The sequence below is a fragment of the Dendronephthya gigantea genome, unplaced genomic scaffold (assembly GCF_004324835.1).
Source record: "Dendronephthya gigantea isolate DGI-Jeju-01 unplaced genomic scaffold, DenGig_1.0 000254F, whole genome shotgun sequence".
NCBI classification, from domain to species: Eukaryota; Metazoa; Cnidaria; class Anthozoa; order Malacalcyonacea; family Nephtheidae; genus Dendronephthya; species Dendronephthya gigantea.
Window position 1 is genome coordinate 57,338 of NW_021163264.1, and position 18,339 is coordinate 75,676.

Sequence of the window (18,339 nt, forward strand, 5' to 3'; positions counted from 1 at the left end):
AATTAATCATTTAATATGTTTGCAACACTCAATTTTCACGGACTGTATGCTATATCATCTCCTATGCCCAAAACTTCAACCTCGCGGAGTTTCAACGTCTTTACTGTTACTCACCTTGCGATACTCACGAACCGTTTTATACTTTACAAATTTCAGGGCGACCTAAGAGAAGAAAAAAATTAACCGCTTACATCGATGGTTTTCCTGAAAAATTCAACGGTATGGATGACAACTAGTAAGATTTGGGCATTTTACTTCATCTCAGAAGCATGGAGGGCAATATGGCAAATAATGCCGAGGAATGTTTGTTTTTAGAAGGACAGACATTGTGTGAGAATTACCGGTGTTTTTTTAGTTCCTTTTATGGCATAACCCTTGAAAACTCCACCAAATCCACCTTCGCCAATCAAGCCATTTTCGATATAGTAGTATGTCACACCTGAAAGTCAAAAGCAATTGCTTGTTAATACAACTAAATAACTAAAGAAATATGTAAAGTAAAATGGATTTTAGAATAAAAAAACAAATGCTAAAAAAATAGGTTCGTGATTTCTATAACGTTAGAATCGACTTGCCTTTTGACTTGCAAACTTCAACAAGGTTTTCCCCATCGACAACTCTAGTGACGCGTGGCACATTTGAAGGTTGGGAAGGTTTGACTTGGCTTTCTTTCATGATTTTCCACTTGATGAGTTTTTCTTTCAAAATGTTACGCTTTCTCTTCACGTCATAGATGCTTGGGAATATAAATTGAAAATTTTTTTAATAGATCTAAAATTGAAGAGTGTAATGGGAATATTTTAATAAATACAGCTGTTGTTAACTTGTTTGTTTACTTTACGGACTGCATGTAGCTACACCATCTTAAATTATCAATAAATACCGCGCCTACCTTTCATTTGTGCTATCAGGAACTGCAGTTGAGCAAGATTGAAGCTATAAACATAAGGAATATCGTTATGGGTTAGTGAGTTGACTTGTGCTTATTGTGTTTCTATTTAATTGTATTAATATCAAAATATTATTGAACAAAAATTTGTTAGAATCAAAAGTACTGAAGTTTGCCGATCTTTCATTGTTATTTTTGAGATAAATTTAATCTTCAAAAAGAGTTTTGGATTGTAAGCTGCTCATTTCTTACCATTTGTTGAGACGACTGTGAGATTTGGAAGAGTTCACCGGCAGAATGTTGGTTTCCACTGTGTATTAATGAAAATGAAGAATATTTAGTTAAAGAATGAAAGATGAAGAATATCGCATTTAGAAATTGCTGCCCTATTTTTTACCACCTAATTGTCGGTACAAACATGAAGCTAAATATTTGTCGACGTATATAATAGAGGGTGCCCAGAAATATTGCGCTAAGTTAAAGATAGGCGCAAACAGGGGCGTGTTTTAAATTTTGGTCGAGGCTGGCGCACACTTAGCAATTTTCCGCGGCCCTTGGATGACCCCACTAAATTCGGCTTAGAAAACGCATCATAAAACCCTCAAACTATAGCACTTTGAAAGACTGAAATCTTAGATAAATAAAATCTTACCAATCCCAGGAATACTCCATGTCAAAGAAGCGTAAAAACTGAAATAGTAAATAGTAAAAAGTCTGGTTAAGTGGAGAGTTGAACTGACTTCTCAAACTCAAACAGCAAAGACGCGCCTTTGAAATAATAACATGTGTTATTTCAATATCTCATAACCATACTACTTCCTAGAATATTTATGCACGGATTTTACAACATCAACTAGAGTAATTTCCTTTGTTTCAAATCATGAATTATATCAGGAAAAATTAGAATACCACCTAAAATTATGCAACCGTTTAGGAGATCAATATACACGTGATAAAAAAGCAAACTTATTTTTCAATTGATAATAAAAAATTCTTTACCTCAGAATACTCCGAGATTTGAGACGCGTTTACGTAATCAAATGAACACTGGACACTACCAGCACTAAAAACGATATTTTGTATTAATGTAGGGGACTTGAAGTGGTAAAAGTCTGTAACCTCACCAAATAAAAGAACAGGTTTATATATTCGGAAGGTAAATTAATTACGTTTATTTACGTCTTATATTACGTAATATATTAAGTTTTACTCATGCATCCCAAATTCAAGCCAGGAATAGTCGAGGAAAAAGTTGTCAGGTATCGTTGCCTTGTTAGAATTCAAACCTACGCCTTTGCGATGCCGACATTTATTATCATCGTTATTTTTTCGTATCACAGATGAATAATATTTCCCCAAAATAAAGACAAACACGTGTCAATATAATAAACATCCTTATGTTATAGCTAGACGCAATGTAAATAAAGATCACACCTCAGAGATCTCTCAAACGTTTCTTCTTCAAACGAAAATACTGATTCCTCCTGTGAAAATTAGAACGTTTATAAGCTTAATAAAGTATTGCTTTAATTCCCGATTTCCAATTCATTCTTAAAATCACAGAGCCGTCCACAAAAGAAAAACACTAATTCATACCTTATAGGAGATCTGAGAATCATTAGAATTGATATTCCTGGACAGAGGGGAAAGAAAAAATGCATTAATAATGTTAAAAGTTTTAAACAAAAATTCCCTTAAAGATCGAAGCGCAGTCTTAAACATTTAGAGAGCGAGAAACACGCAGAATCCAATTCTAGGCCATTCATACGCCTAAATGTAAAAATGTTATACAAAATTCTTATTACAAAGCCGTATACAAGATGTATGAGAGTATTTTTAAACTTTGGCTTATTCATGCACCGTTTGAGCTAAACGCCTTTCGAACAACCGCTCCCAGAAAGTTTGCTAAATTTTTGTCCTACTGACAGAAAAAAAATTCCATATAAACTAAACATCTCCCCCTTGCGTTGAAAGATGAGGGTAGCTAAATGAGTAAGAAGCACTTGTATGGTTTGTCGTGACGCAAGGAATACCTTTTTATTATTATACTTTATAATAAAATATTACGTATTATTATCATCGTTATTTTTTCGTATCACAGATGAATAATATTTGCCCAAAATGAAGACAAACACGTGTTATATAATAAAACATCCTTATGTTATAGCTAGACGCAATGTAAATAAAGATCATACCTGAGGGATCTCTCAAACGTTTCTTCTTCAAACGAAAATACTGATTCCTCCTGTGAAAATTAGAACGTTTATAAGCTTAATAAAGTATTGCTTTAATTCCCGATTTCCAAATCATTCTTAAAATCACAGAACCGTCCACAAAAGAAAAACACTAATTCATACCTTATAGGAGATCCGAGAATCATTAGAATTGATATTCCTGGACAGAGGGGAAAGAAAAAATGCATGAATAATGTTAAAAGTTTTAAACAAAAATTCCCTTAAAGATCGAAGCGCAGTCTTAAACATTTAGAGAGCGAGAAACACGCAGAATCCAATTCTAGGCCATTCATACGCCTAAATGTAAAAATGTTACACAAAAATTCTTATTACAAAGCCGTATACAAGATGTATGAGAGTATTTTTAAACTTTGGCTTATTCATGCACCGTTTGAGCTAAACGCCTTTCGAACAACCGCTCCCAGAAAGTTTGCTAAATTTTTTGTCCTACTGACAGAAAAAAAAATTCCATATAAACTAAACATCTCCCCCTTGCGTTGAAAGATGAGGGTAGCTAAATGAGTAAGAAGCACTTGTATGGTTTGTCGTGACGCAAGGAATACCTTTTTATTATTATACTTTATAATAAAATATTACGTATTATTATCATCGTTAATTTTCGTATCACAGATGAATAATATTTCCCCAAAATGAAGACAAACACGTGTCAGTATAATAAAACATCCTTATGCTATAGCTAGACGCCATGTAAATAAAGATCATACCTCAGAGATCTCTCAAACGTTTCTTCTTCAAACGAAAATACTGATTCCTCCTGTGAAAATTAGAACGTTTATAAGCTTATAAAGTACTGCTTTAATTCCCGATTTCCAATTCATTCTTAAAATCACAGAAGCCGTCCACAAAAGAAAATAACTAATTCATACCTTATAGGAGATCCGAGAATCATTAGAATTGATATTCCTGGACAGAGGGGAAAGAAAAAATGCATGAATAATGTTGAAAGTTTTAAACGTTTAGAGAGTGAGGCCCCCAAAACACGCAGAACCCAATTCTAGGCCATTCATACGCCAAAATGTAAAGATGTTACACAAAAATTCTTATTACAAAGCCGTGAATTGACGTGGAACGGGCGTTTGGATTTACGCGCGCGTTTTTATTTGCGCGTGCATTTACTTTGTTCGTTCCGCTGAACTGCGGTGTTTAAGTATAATTTTGATTTCCATTTCTTAAATCAAATCTCAAAACCAGTTTACGTTGTCGATTTCGACGGTGAACTAAATTCTCTTCCTTCCGAAAGACAAGTGGAACTGTGTAAACACTTCTCTCTCTTTATATTTTATAAATTAAGCCACTTAATAATACGCAAAATGAATTAAAACAAAAAATGTATGTAAACCACAATTATTTTTACACTAAACAATAAAATCTTAAATATACTTACATATTTTCTCGATAATTTCAATGTAGAATATTGAACAGCAATATAACAACGCTTTTGAAAACAATTTGCAACGAACTAACTTCGCGAAATGTGAACCTCTCGAAAAATTTCGACAAGTGAGCGGTCCTTTGTTGACGTAGATAATTAATACTTTTGCGCCCGCGAGTTTTGGTGAGCAAGCGAGACACTGAGTCAGCGTTCGCGATTACCTCGTAATATGGAAAATGTTATAGTATAAATAAGTACCTATAATTATTTTATGTAAGTACATATTTATGCTGAAGTGCAATCTACAATCTTGTGGTAATGTACAACGATTTCTTAAGCCTCGTTGACTCTCATTTACACCAGAGTGTTCAAAAAGTGCCTATAATATACGTAGTGATTCTTTCTTCAAAGGTGATTTATCTTGAGCCATTTTAGCCGAACATCAGATTTAAAGTCCTGTTCGTCGTTTTACATTACGCCACGAGTTGTTAAATTTAAAATTATAATGTATCTTCAGAATGTGTGCAAGGAAAAAGTTCTGTTTTAAAACATTCGGCGGTTTAATTGAACTTACTCAAAAAACCTTTTGCTCAGATTTCATATTTTTAGCTTTAGGAACCTATCTACAGGTCTGTACTAATTGTGGCATCATTGCGATTTTTGGCTGTGCTCTTTTTCCGGAAGAACTTTAGCAGTTGTTGTCTTGTAGAAGCGAGGTCTGCAAGGTTGCTTGCTACAATCATGCAACAACTAAGTCTTCCATACTCAAAAGATCCACAGAAAATTTCTGTGTGATGATCTTTGAAAGGAGGTATTTTATTCTTTATACATAAAGAACATCCCCTTACAATATTGTGTGCTTCGTCGAAGATGATAATACTCTTTGAAATATCAATGTCGTTTGATTGTCATGACTATATTAAAGAGGAAAACTTTGTTGGATATATTTAATATATCTTGACCAATTCAGCTGAATGAGCTATCCCTACAGATACAGGCTTGATGCTAGGGGGGAGGGGATGGTAGGTATACGAAGATACTGATCTCTTACGTTCAAAAGAATGCATGCAGGCTTATGGATTCAAAAATACATACCAAGCAACTCGCGGTAAATATTTAAAACCGCTTCTTTTCACGAGAGTGAATTTTTTTAGGCGGAAAATCGGCTTTAAAAGCAGTCAAATCGAAGAGTCGAGTCAAATACCTTTGTATCGATTAAATAATTGTACGGCATGAATACAATGTCAGCATTTTTCACAAATGGAATTTTTCACAGATGAAATAAGGACAGCGACTATAAAAATAATAAATATATCAAAACGATCAGGCTCAAAATGACTTACACGAACTTGTCGCATTTATTGTCACCTTTCTTTCTTCCCAAGTCGAACAAGATCCTCAATATCCAAAATCTCCGATGCCAACTCTTTTGTACAGGAATCATCTACAACAAGAGATACAGAAATTAACAATAAGTTCCTGTTTAAATGAGCTTGTTAGGCATGCAATAAAATGCAGGCCCGTTCTAGACGTCGGACTTTTTATGTGCCGAATTGAATGCAAAAACAGACTAAAGACTCTAGGTTCCGAACATGAATGGACCATATAAATTCATCACTCTAGTTAGATTGACAGGGGAAAGCCCTCAAATTTAAAGTGTCTATTTGCAAGGGAAATACCAAACAATCTCTGACGATACTGTATTCGCCAATGGCAATGGCCGAATAGCCAAATAAAAACACTTCTTAGTGGTAGTACCTTGTTCAAGCATATTATAGTAATGACACGTCTTTGATAACACTTTCGTACGGCAAAAATGCCTGTAAAAATAGTAAAAACAACCTTCATGAACTGTGGGGATTATTTTAAGGGCAAAATATCCCGAGCGTGGTTATACTACTACCTATGCACCTATACTGTAGATAGTGAATTATTCAGTTTATCGACCTGGCAAGAAAATGGGTATATGGTATGTATTTCAGCTACAAGCCTGTTTACCAACGAAGTCATTTATACTTGCCTTGGCCGTGTGTGTTTCTTGTTCAGGAACCTGGGGATGAATGCACAGCTGGTCACGTGATCCTAGCACGCATACTTTCGGTCTGAAACAAAAATAAATAGAAAACGCCAATTTCAAATTTTCCTCACAGTTAAATCTTAGTTTCCCGGTTGAACTCAGCACTCAGGGCTTCATGTTAATCGTGTTACCCTGCGTTGTTTTTGCGCTCGGGTTTGAGGCTGTGAATGCCGGGCTTAATTCAACCTCAAGCCAGTTGAAATTTGAAAATGCCTTATATCATATGAGCCGCGAGTATAATTAACTTACTTGTAAACTGTACTCTTCAGTTCATTTACGACTTGTGTAAGTTGTGAATGAGTTCTTGATGTGTAGATGATTTTTGGGATTAAATATTCGGGAGATTAATAGAGAAAAAATATATCAGGAAGCTTCTCGGTTAGAATATTTAGCTGAATGTGAGCTAGATAAGCAGGATATGCTCACATCCAAATAATCAAAGAAACAATAGCTACGCGTTTATAAATATATTATTATAAATATGGCGGTGAATATATTATTGTGAAGTGATAAAAAATATTATGAACGAGTACATTTTAAAAGACAAACAGGTTGACCTATGGCAAAATTATCTTGTTTATTTGACGTCAGATCGTTTGATAAAAGGCTATATAAAGGCTCATTGCAGAAATCTTAAAGAATATAAAGCAAACAAGTAAGAAAATCTTTGAAATTACATTGTACTTTCTGAGCGCATGTAAAACACAATTGCTCATACTACATCATTTCTGTTGTTTGGTCATGTGATGAAAAAACGCGGAACTATTGGTTCTTTTGATTAATTATAGTGTCTAGCTCGCATTCTGATTGGTTCCTGAGGTCGCTACAGTTTCTCCATTTTGGCGCGAAATCGTAACATTCGCATTTTAGATCCGCCGTTGAGAAGTATATCAGCAAAATGTTTACTATTTTTCGCTTGGTAAGAAATATAATATCAATATTACAATTTCATCTGGGTTCCTTCGCCATTTTTACATTTTTTAGCCCGTTGTTTTATTGAAAATGTGGAATATTCCTAAACAAGTTCGAAATTCTAATTATTGAAAATGGCAACAAAATCTAAAAGCAACACATACGCCATTTTTCAGGTAAACATAATTTCATCAGATTATATGAAGATTCATGAAGATGTTGTTTTGAAATTGTGTTTTTTCTAACCTTTTACAGTAAGTTGTGTCTTGTTATTAAGGGCAAAAATCACAATGTAAACAAAGTTATACGAAAGTTAAATGACTTCAGAAACCCGTTGCGCTTGCAATTTTCGTTAAAAATCGTTCCGTGTATCAATTTCGAGACTTAAATTATAGGCTGAACAGAAGAATACCTGAACTATAGATCTCGCTACTTTATTTTCATAAAAAACTTGACCAAATGCCCTTATGGACTTTATGCCCAGATAATAGGCAATATATATGCGTTCAAATCAGACTCACATTTTACAATAGTTTACCTTCACTTCACTTTACATTTACGGATTTTACCTTCACTTTCTTCTGACATCCAGCCATCAGCAGCATGGTTTCTTTCTAAATCATCACAAAACTGGCCACTTGCTTTATTTTCTTGAACCTTCATACTCAGTTGCAAGCGAGCCACAAATGTGTCTCTCCAGGCCAGTGTTGCACAAAGTAAACATAATGTCTTTCCAGTTCCTGTTGGTGATTCTAAGATACCATTTTTACCCTGAAAATGGTAGGATGTTATTGTCTGGAGAAAGCTGGCTATTGGTGTTATAATGTATGGGGGTGGTATGGTGGGGGTGAGCCACATATAACACCTCCCCACCTAGTTGTAAATATTACAACACCTAAAAGAAAAAAATCCACAGGTTTTTTAGTAATTGTTGATATCCCTTAACACCTGATGATATTGATCATTAATTATATTTTAGCAACATTTAGTACAAAACTTTGAACTTTAAAGATGGAGGAGCAAAGGTAAGATATTATAACACAAGACAAATAAAATAGTAGACACAAAACTTGATACAAATAAAAATCATTATATTTCGGGGAATTAATCGCCAGATAATGTGCTGCTATAATTTTCAATTTTTCATTCTTGCGGCAACTGTCAGGTAAAATTCTTTTGTTTGTACCAAAGTCGAAATGATAGAAATTAGAGACCTGGATGTACAAGACATTAAGGGGCTGTTTACATGAGCCCTACAGGAAGGGAGGGCTAGCCCAACCTGTAGGGCTGTTTTTCACCTCTGTTTACATGCAAAATTCTAACCCCACATCTACGGCTGAGTCTGGACGGCACATTTTGGCACCAAAAACAAAATGGCTGGCACCAAAAAAAACACAAAATTGTTATTTTCACTATTTCATTTAAAATATCTTTACTTTTCCTAATGATTTTTCAACAGTATACCCTGTTATTGCCTCGAAAAATTAATGAAGAAAGCTGGAACCGTCAAATAGTGTCATCGCTGACGTCAAATCTTTTGCTAGCTGGCCTTGTTACGTTTACATAGAAAATTTCTAGCCCTACCAGGTGAGATCTCACCTGGTAGGGTTGGCCCTCCTCTAATGAAAACAACATTTTTCTTTAGTATGGATTCATAGTAGCATGAGCTATCGCGCTTGGTAGGGCTAGCTAGCCTTCCCTATAGGGCTCATGTAAACAGCCCTCAAGTGATTTTTTAAAAATATACATTGGCTGGTAAATCTGAAGATTTTTGTGTGGGTTAGTGCACCAGGAAGCAAAATTGTGAAATGCAGACATTTTAAGATTTTGGTCCTTTCTTTTCTAATTGATTAATGATTAACAAAGCCTAAATTTATTGTAAAAATATTTCTGGAATGGATCCAGATTAATAATAGCTGATATTGATGGAAATTTTTTGATCATCTTCTGCAACTGTTCATGCTATACCCTTTTTAAAATGCAGCAACAAAACGTGTTAATTGTGAGTTTATATCACCAGAACTACTGAACTACATAAACATTGAGTTAAAATGCAAATCAACAGATAAGAGAATAGGAATGCATCAGAGCCGATGTCTCAGCAAATTATCAGAGACTAACAAGAATTGTACACAAGACTCTCATAATCATCTCAGACAAGGTCTATGTTAAACACCATCAAAATTCGAAACAAAATAAAATGTAAGCCAAGTACCAACCTCTTGCAAACATTCAATCACTTTGCTCATGTAGTTTACTTGGCAGTCGTAAGGCTTGTATGGGAAATCAATTTCGACTCCCCGTACCTTGATCACTGGCATGGTTGAACGGTGAATCTAAAATACTACATTTTGTTGGAAAAGTATTCGACTTTAAATTCTACAAAGTAACAAAAGCAAACGACCATGAGCAAATGCTTATTTTTTCACAATTTGCGCCATTTGTCTTCGTTAGTACTCAGTCTTCTCAGGACGGGCACTGAACTCATGCTTAACCAGGATGGTTGAATAACTTGTAAAATAGCGGTAAAGTCTGTAATCTAAGAGCTAAAAGCTAGCTGAAACTCGAGTAAACCTGAAATAGATCTTATGCATAATAACGTATCAAGCCGTGACGCCTGCACAGAATTCTTGTTTTAAGTAGTCACTGCGAAAAATTCAAACTTACAATTTCATTCAAACTTCATATAATGATATATATTCATAACTTCATGCACTTGACAACTATTTACAATGATGTTTGCAATTGATCTTATACAAACATTTGCACAGCCTGTTCTCTAAACCAGTTTAATAATGCTCCTTTACTCTCCTGCAATTACAGTCAGACCATTGGTCTTATAATGGCCGAGAGACTTCTCAGCAGAATACTCTCAGACGATTCATAGGTAATTGTCGACACTTTCTGGTTGATCAAAGCAGCTCTCTGCCAGTGGCTGCCACAATCATGGTGATGTTAACTTTCTCCGGAATGGTGCAGGTCAGGTGAATTTCCAACTTCGATTGATCGACCATTGAAGGAGGAGAGTACCAAAAAGAACAATTGGCACTAGGATGATTGACCAATTACCGAGAACATGAATAAGTTCATAGCTGTATAAGTTCAGAGCATTAGCTTAGTTCGTCAACACTGCTCGCAAATATGTTCTTCCTACTGGCCACCAATGAGATGTCTTATTTGATGGCAGAATGGTATGACAGGATATTCAGCTTGGCGTTCGTGGCTCCGGGTTCGCGAAAACGGAGCTGGCTCCGAGTTCGCGAACCGGTTTCATACAAACCGATGTGGCCGCTTCGCTTTTAATGGAATATTGTTAAGAACATGGCCGAAAATGAGAGTTTTATTTCATTTAGTTTGCTCGCAATAGCTCCGTAAAGTTGGCTAATTTTTGCACAAAGTTGACTGGTCAGCGGCATGGGCGACGGCAAGGCTTTATAAAAGTTCGATTTACTAGCTTAGTTTTTGTAAAAACCAAAAGATGGCGATTCGAGAGAAAGCTTATGAGAATATCTTCTAGCTTGCGAAATCACGACAAGCAACTTGTTTAAAGTCTAGCAATTTGATTTCATGCACGTACCCGTGATATAAATGTAATCCCTTCGCGAAGGCAACTAACCCGGTTTCTGCAAATTTTTGTTTTTCCACATAGGTTTTTCCACATATGATCAATGTCAATGTAAATGTCATATGATCAATATAACATTTGATCATATGACATTTACATTGACATTGATCATATGACATTTACAGTTCAATAAACCTATGTGGAAAAACGCAGTAACCGGGCTAGTTGCCTTCGCGAAGGGATCCGGATTAAAATTTATGTCACGGGTGCGTGCATGAAATCAGACGGCCACAGAAGTTGCCTGTCGTGTTTTCGCAAGCTAGAAGGTTAGAAGTATAAGGATATTCTCATAAGCTGTCTCTCGAATGGCCATCTTTGAGTTTTTACAAAAACTCGTCGTAAAGCTAGTAAATCGAACTTTTATAAAGCTGCCGCTGACCAGTCAACTTTGCGCCAACTTTAAAAAAAGCCAACTTTACGGAGCTACTAAATAAGACTCTCATTTTCGGCCATGTTCTTAAGAATATATAAAAAAGAAAAATTAAGGCCTTTTTAAATTTTTCGATTTCCAAAGCGAAGCGGCCACATCGGCTTGTATGAAAACTAACCACTCCAGCTCCATTTTCGCGAACCCGGAGCCACAAGCCTGGAGCTGAATATCCTGTCATCAGAATGTTAACTACTGGTCGCAATGGCTGGCCAGCTCATCGACAGTGATCGGCCATTCCTGGTAATTTTCTTCCATAGACGTCTCCAACAATTCCTGACTGTTTATCTGGGATTGGTTCGATGACTGGCCAACAGATGACTGGCCACTGATTGTTGGCGATTTGCTTCCAGCTGTTTGGTGAAGAGCCTGGAATGACGTTTGTTTGGCCATGGCCACGGCAGAGACGTCGTACGAACCACGACGTCTGTGGAAAATACGACGGAAAAAGGATGACAGTCGTTCAGTAAATGAACGCTTTACTCGCAACCTTAAAGAGAAAAACATAATTTCTATAATTGTTGCTATAGACCCCTAATCCTGATGATTTGAAGAATAGTCATGCTATCTAATAGACACAGCAAAACAACTTTCACAACAACACAGCCTTGTTTCAAAGCGTAAACGATTAGACAGAATTTATACAGAATTCAATATCTCATAAAGCGTAAACGATTAGACAGAAATAACGTTGGTGGATAGTAACAAACATCTAATGATCTAACAACTCAGTATTCAACATCAGTACATCAGTAAAGCACGTTTACATCGTCGCTGCGACCACTGACTAGGAACCTAGGCATATTGTTGCACTATTTCGGGATCACACCGTCTCCGAAATACATATTGATATTAGTTGAAGGTGAAGTTACTCACCAGGAGTGCTTTGCAACTTTTTTTATACTTGGTCGGGCCGCTGGGTCCATGCTAAATAATTTTCTCATTAGGTCTTGCAAATCTACAGATAAAAAATTCGAATACAAAATCCTGGATGGCCTTGTCGTATATATGAGAAAAACGAAAAAACAACAAGCAAGATTTAAATATTCTTAGCAACAACGGTTGGTGTGATTGATATGCATTCCAACTTCAAAAGGGAATTCGGGAATATATGTATGAATGCTGATCTCTATATTTTCCGGCTTTCTCTAACCTGTTATAATTTCATGAATTTAACTCACCTTCAGATAAATCATCCAGTTTTGGCGGTCCTGATATAACATCTGCAAATGTTGTGTAATCCGTAAAAGCTGGTTCGCCGTGCAACATTTCATATATCATGACTCCAATAGACCGCACAGCTTCCTTGCAAGGATCATACAATTCATGCAGAATGTATTCTGGAGGCATATTGTATGGAGTGCCTGAGGGAATAAAACATGTACAATGCAATTAACCAGTGTTTTTTTGAATGGAATAAAACTACTAAGCAATGACAGGAAAAGTTGAAATTTAAGAAAATGAGAAATATTACTGGGGTTGATAGTTTTACAACAGATTAAACCTGACTAAAATTAAAGCCAGTATTTTGAAACCTGAAAAAGTAAATTCTCACAGGTTCGATCAAGGATTTTTAACAATGTAGCTGATGAATTGCTACTTTGGAAGAGAAATTAAAAAAATTTGTTTTATGATAACAAAATCTCACGCTAAAGGTGCATGGGAACGGAATTTGGTGATTAAAACTCAGACAACAGAGATAACAACCTCGTACCCAGGGTCTTTTTACCTCCGCTCCAAGGCCCACGCTGGTACGAGGTTGCAGAGGTAAATTATTCATGACATTCCAGGAAAGTTTACTCACCACAGAAAGCGTCAACTAGGTTGCCAGGTTTATTATAGCTCGCAAATCCAAAATCAAGCAACTTGATTTCACCAGTATCAAAATCATAAAGGATGTTCTCCAATTTCAGATCACGATGAACGATGTTCTTCTTGGACATCGCCAATACAACGTTGACCAACTTCTTCATGCATTGTTGAGTTTCATCCTCGGTGAAGAAACCTCCTACGTCCCACATGAGGCTTCGGAGATCTTTGCAATGAGTCGGTCTTTCGCAAATGATCACAAATTCCTCAGATGATAAAGACTGATAATGATAGAACTTGATGACATTTGGATGATCTTTCATCTTCTTCAGGAAATACACTTCACTTGGTACATCACCGAGGTCTTTATCCTGTTAAAGAACAATTGTAGGAGAATTCGATATCGTTGTTTAGCAAACGAATGACAATTGTTCGATAGGGTGTCCTAGTACAGTACCCGCTTCTATCCGCTGTTTCAAAAGTGGAGGTGCACAATGCGAAAATGATTACTTTTCTTCATGCTACACAAATCTTTGATACGATCAAAGAACCATTGCTGATTTCACGAAATTTTAGGTAACTTAATTTAATTTTGAAATTCAGACTGGAAATTAGATACCTCTTTGATTCAAAATGGCAATTCAACGTCGTCATGAGTGCAAACGGCTAACAAAATTAATCATTTAATATGTTTGCAACACTCAATTTTCACGGACTGTAAGCTATATCATCTCCTATGCCCAAAACTTCAACCTCGTGGAGTTTCAACGACCTTACTGTTACTCACCTTGCGATACTCACGAACCGTTTTATACTTTACAAATTTCAGGGCGACCTAAGAGTAGAAAAAAATTAACCGCTTACATCGATGGTTTTCCTGAAAAATTCAACGGTATGGCTGACAACTAGTAAGATTTGGGCATTTTACTTCATCTCAGAAGCATGGAGGGCAATATGGCAAAAATGCCGAGGAATGTTTGTTTTGGAAGGAGAGACATTTTGTAAGAATTACCGGTGTTTTTTTGGTTCCTTTTATGGCATAACCCTTGAAAACTCCACCAAATCCACCTTCGCCAATCAAGCCATTTTCGATATAGTAGTATGTCACACCTGAAAGTCAAAAGCAATTGCTTGTTAATACAACTAAATAACTAAAGAAATATGTAAAGTAAAATGGATTTTAGAATAAAAAAACAAATGCTAAAAAAATAGGTTCGTGATTTCTATAACGTTAGAATCGACTTGCCTTTTGACTTGCAAACTTCAACAAGGTTTTCCCCATCGACAACTCTAGTGACGCGTGGCACATTTGAAGGTTGGGAAGGTTTGACTTGGCTTTCTTTCATGATTTTCCACTTGATGAGTTTTTCTTTCAAAATGTTACGCTTTCTCTTCACGTCATAGATGCTTGGGAATATAAATTGAAAATTTTTTTAATAGATCTAATTGAGTGTAATGGGAATATTTTAATAAATACAGCTGTTGTTAACTTGTTTGTTTACTTTACGGACTGCATGTAGCTACACCATCTAAATTATCAATAAATACCGCGCCTACCTTTCATTTGTGCTATCTGGAAATGCAGTTGAGCAAGATTGAAGCTATAAACATAAAGAATATCGTTATGGGTTAGTGAGTTGACTTGTGCTTATTGTGTTTCTATTTAATTGCATTAATATCAAAATATTATTGAACAAAAATTTGTTAGAATCAAAAGTACTGAAGTTTGCCGATCTTTCATTTTATTTTTGAGATAAATTTAATCTTCAAAAAGAGTTTTGGATTGTAAGCTGCTCATTTCTTACCATTTGTTGAGACGACTGTGAGATTTGGAAGAGTTCACCGGCAGAATGTTGGTTTCCACTGTGTATTAATGAAAATGAAGAATATTTAGTTAAAGAATGAAAGATGAAGAATATCGCATTTAGAAATTGCTGCCCTATTTTTTACACCTAATTGTCGGTACAAACATGAAGCTAAATATTTGTCGACGTATATAATAGAGGGTGCCCAGAAATATTGCGCTAAGTTAAAGATAGGCGCAAACAGGGGCGTGTTTTAAATTTTGGTCGAGGCTGGCGCGCACACTTAGCAATTTTCCGCGGCCCTTGGATGACCCCACTAAATTCGGCTTAGAAAACGCATCATAAAACCCTCAAACTATAGCACTTTGAAAGACTGAAATCTTAGATAAATAAAATCTTACCAATCCCAGGAATACTCCATGTCAAAGAAGCGTAAAAACTGAAATAGTAAATAGTAAAAAGTCTGGTTAAGTGGAGAGTTGAACTGACTTCTCAAACTCAAACAGCAAAGACGCGCCTTTGAAATAATAACATGTGTTATTTCAATATCTCATAACCATACTACTTCCTAGAATATTTATGCACGGATTTTACAACATCAACTAGAGTAATTTCCTTTGTTTCAAATCATGAATTATATCAGGAAAAATTAGAATACAACCTAAAATTATGCAACTGTTTAGGAGATCAATATACACGTGATAAAAAAGCAAACTTATTTTTCAATTGATAATAAAAAATTCTTTACCTCAGAATACTCCGAGATTTGAGACGCGTTTACGTAATCAAATGAACACTGGACACTACCAGCACTAAAAACGATATTTTGTATTAATGTAGGGGACTTGAAGTGGTAAAAGTCTGTAACCTCACCAAATAAAAGAACAGGTTTATATATTCAGAAGGTAAATCAATTACGTTTATTTAGTCTTATATTACGTAATATATTAAGTTTTACTCATGCATCCCAAATTCAAGCCAGGAATAGTCGAGAAAAAGTTGTCAGGTATCGTTGCCTTGTTAGAATTCAAACCTACGCCTTTGCGATGCCGACATTACCATCGTAAATACACACTAACAACGCTCGCTCCTATGAGCTACCCGTGTAGCTAAAAGATCATTGCAGGCATCATAAAGGAGAAGGTTTGATTTCTGCGGAAGGCCACTTCTCAAGGCATCGGAAAGTTTGTTTTTTCTCCTACTGACACTAGAACAAGTTCAGCATAAACTTAACATCTCCCCCTTGCGTTGAAAGATGAGGTAGCTAAATGAGTAAGAAGCGCTTGTATGGTTTGTCGTGACGCAAGGAATACCTTTTTATTATTATACTTTATAATAAAATATTACGTATTATTATCATCTTATTTTTTCGTATCACAGATTAATAATATTTCCCCAAAATGAAGACAAACACGTGTCAATATAATAAAACATCCTTATGTTATAGCTAGACGCAATGTAAATAAATATCATACCTCAGAGATCTCTCAAACGTTTCTTCTTCAAACGAAAATACTGATTCCTCCTGTGAAAATTAGAACGTTTATAAGCTTATTAAAGTACTGCTTTAATTCCCGATTTCCAATTCATTCTTAAAATCACAGAACCGTCCACAAAAGAAAAACACTAATTCATACCTTATAGGAGATCCGAGAATCATTAGAATTCATATTCCTGGACAGAGGGGAAAGAAAAAATGCATGAATAATGTTAAAAAGTTTTAAACAAAAATTCCCTTAAAAATCGAAGCGCAGTCTTAAACGTTTAGAGAGTGAGAAACATGCAGAACGCAATTCTAGGCCATTCATACGCCTAAATATGAAGATTTTACACAAAAATTCTTATTACAAAGCCGTATACAAGATGTATGAGAGAATTTTTAAACTTTGGCTTATTCATGCACCGTTTAAGCTAAACGCCTTTCGAACAACCGCTACCAGAAAGTTTGCTAAATTTTTTGTCCTACTGACACAAAAAAAAATTCCATGTAAACTTAACATCTCCCCTTGCGTTGAAAGATGAGGGTAGCTAAATGAGTAAGAAGCGCTTGTATGGTTTGTCGTGACGCAAGGAATACCTTTTTATTATTATACTTTATAATAAAATATTACGTATTATTATCATCGTTATTTTTTCGTATCACAGATGAATAATATTTGCCCAAAATGAAGACAAACACGTGTCAATATAATAAAACATCCTTATGTTATAGCTAGACGCAATGTAAATAAAGATCATACCTCAGAGATCTCTGAAACGTTTCTTCTTCAAACGAAAATACTGATTCCTCCTGTGAAAATTAGAACGTTTATAAGCTTATTAAAGCACTGCTTTAATTCCCGATTTCCAATTCATTCTTAAAATCACAGAGCCGTCCACAAAAGAAAATAACTAATTCATACCTTATAGGAGATCCGAGAATCATTAGAATTGATATTCCTGGATAGAAGGGAAAGAAAAAATGCATGATTAATGTTAAAAAGTTTTAAACAAAAATTCCCTTAAATATCGAAGCGCAGTCTTAAACGTTTAGAGAGTGAGAAACACGCAGAACCCAATTCTAGGTCATTCATACGCCTAAATGTGAAGATGTTACTTAAAAATTCTTATTGCAAAGCCATGAATTGACGTGGAACGGGCGTTTGGATTTGCGCGCGCGTTTTATTTGCGCATGCATTTACTTTGTTCGTTGCGCTGAGCTGCCGTATTTTAGTATAATCTTGATTTCCAGTTCTCAAATCAAATCTCAAAACCAGTTTACGTCGTCGCTTTCGACGGTGAACTAAATTCTCTTCCTTCCGAAACTCAAGCGGAACTGTGTAAACACTTCTCTCTGTTTATATTTTATAAATTAAGCCACTTAATAATACGCAAAATGAATTAAAACAAAAAATGTATGTAAACCACAATTATTTTTACACTAAACAATATAATCTTTAATATACTTACATATTTTCTCGATAATTTCAATGTAGAATATTGAACAGCAATATAACAACGCCTTTGAAAACAATTTGCAACGAACTAACTTCGCGAAATGTGAACCTCTCGAAAAATTTCGACAAGTGAGCGGTCCTTTGTTGACGTAGATAATTAATACTTTTGCGCCCGCGAGTTTTGGTGAGCAAGCGAGACATCGAGTCAGCGTTCGTGAATATTGAGAATGTA

General features: G+C 35.5%; 2 protein-coding genes and 1 long non-coding RNA gene across 4 annotated transcripts in view; all 3 read right to left on the minus strand.

Moving 5' to 3' along the window:
- Positions 1–17,438, minus strand: part of LOC114540912 — a 62,697-nt gene extending 45,259 nt beyond the window's left edge. Inside the window, exons 1-9 of the mRNA XM_028560908.1 lie at positions 17,412–17,438; positions 16,809–16,845; positions 16,647–16,696; positions 4,011–4,047; positions 3,849–3,898; positions 3,247–3,283; positions 3,085–3,134; positions 2,486–2,522; positions 2,324–2,373 (exon numbers count right to left, since the gene is read on the minus strand). Coding sequence (XP_028416709.1) covers positions 2,324–2,373; positions 2,486–2,522; positions 3,085–3,134; positions 3,247–3,283; positions 3,849–3,898; positions 4,011–4,047; positions 16,647–16,696; positions 16,809–16,841 — 344 coding nt within the window. The 5' untranslated portion in view covers positions 16,842–16,845; positions 17,412–17,438. The remainder of the gene's footprint in view (positions 1–2,323; positions 2,374–2,485; positions 2,523–3,084; positions 3,135–3,246; positions 3,284–3,848; positions 3,899–4,010; positions 4,048–16,646; positions 16,697–16,808; positions 16,846–17,411) is intronic.
- On the minus strand, positions 4,054–6,338 carry LOC114540899. Its single transcript, XR_003689147.1, has 4 exons — positions 6,275–6,338; positions 5,885–5,960; positions 5,721–5,810; positions 4,054–5,430 (listed from the first exon to the last, which is right to left on the minus strand). It is a non-coding gene; the product is annotated as an uncharacterized LOC114540899 (long non-coding RNA).
- Positions 6,534–9,934, minus strand: LOC114540897 (regulator of telomere elongation helicase 1 homolog). 2 transcript variants are annotated; one of them, XM_028560904.1, is made up of 4 exons: positions 9,725–9,934; positions 8,075–8,276; positions 6,843–6,896; positions 6,534–6,618 (listed from the first exon to the last, which is right to left on the minus strand). In XM_028560904.1, exons 1-3 carry the CDS (start codon positions 9,824–9,826, stop codon positions 6,868–6,870), a joined length of 333 nt encoding a protein of 110 aa, XP_028416705.1. In that variant the 5' UTR covers positions 9,827–9,934; the 3' UTR covers positions 6,534–6,618; positions 6,843–6,867. The 2 variants fall into 2 exon arrangements, 1 of the variants encoding a protein (XP_028416705.1); XR_003689144.1 differs by lacking the exon at positions 6,843–6,896.
- Positions 17,439–18,339: the final 901 nt, after the last annotated feature.

What these genes read in the sequence shown, in the direction of transcription:
- LOC114540897 (XM_028560904.1), bottom strand. Translation starts at nt 9,826, where the DNA reads ATGCCAGTGATCAAGGTACGGGGAGTCGAAATTGATTTCCCATACAAG. An exon ending in TGATTGAATGTTTGCAAGAG is followed by an intron (nt 8,277 to 9,724) that starts GTTGGTACTTGG and finishes TACCATTTTCAG; the next exon opens with GGTAAAAATGGTATCTTAGA. An exon ending in GATGTCAGAAGAAAGTGAAG is followed by an intron (nt 6,897 to 8,074) that starts GTAAAATCCGTA and finishes CTACACATCAAG; the next exon opens with AACTCATTCACAACTTACAC.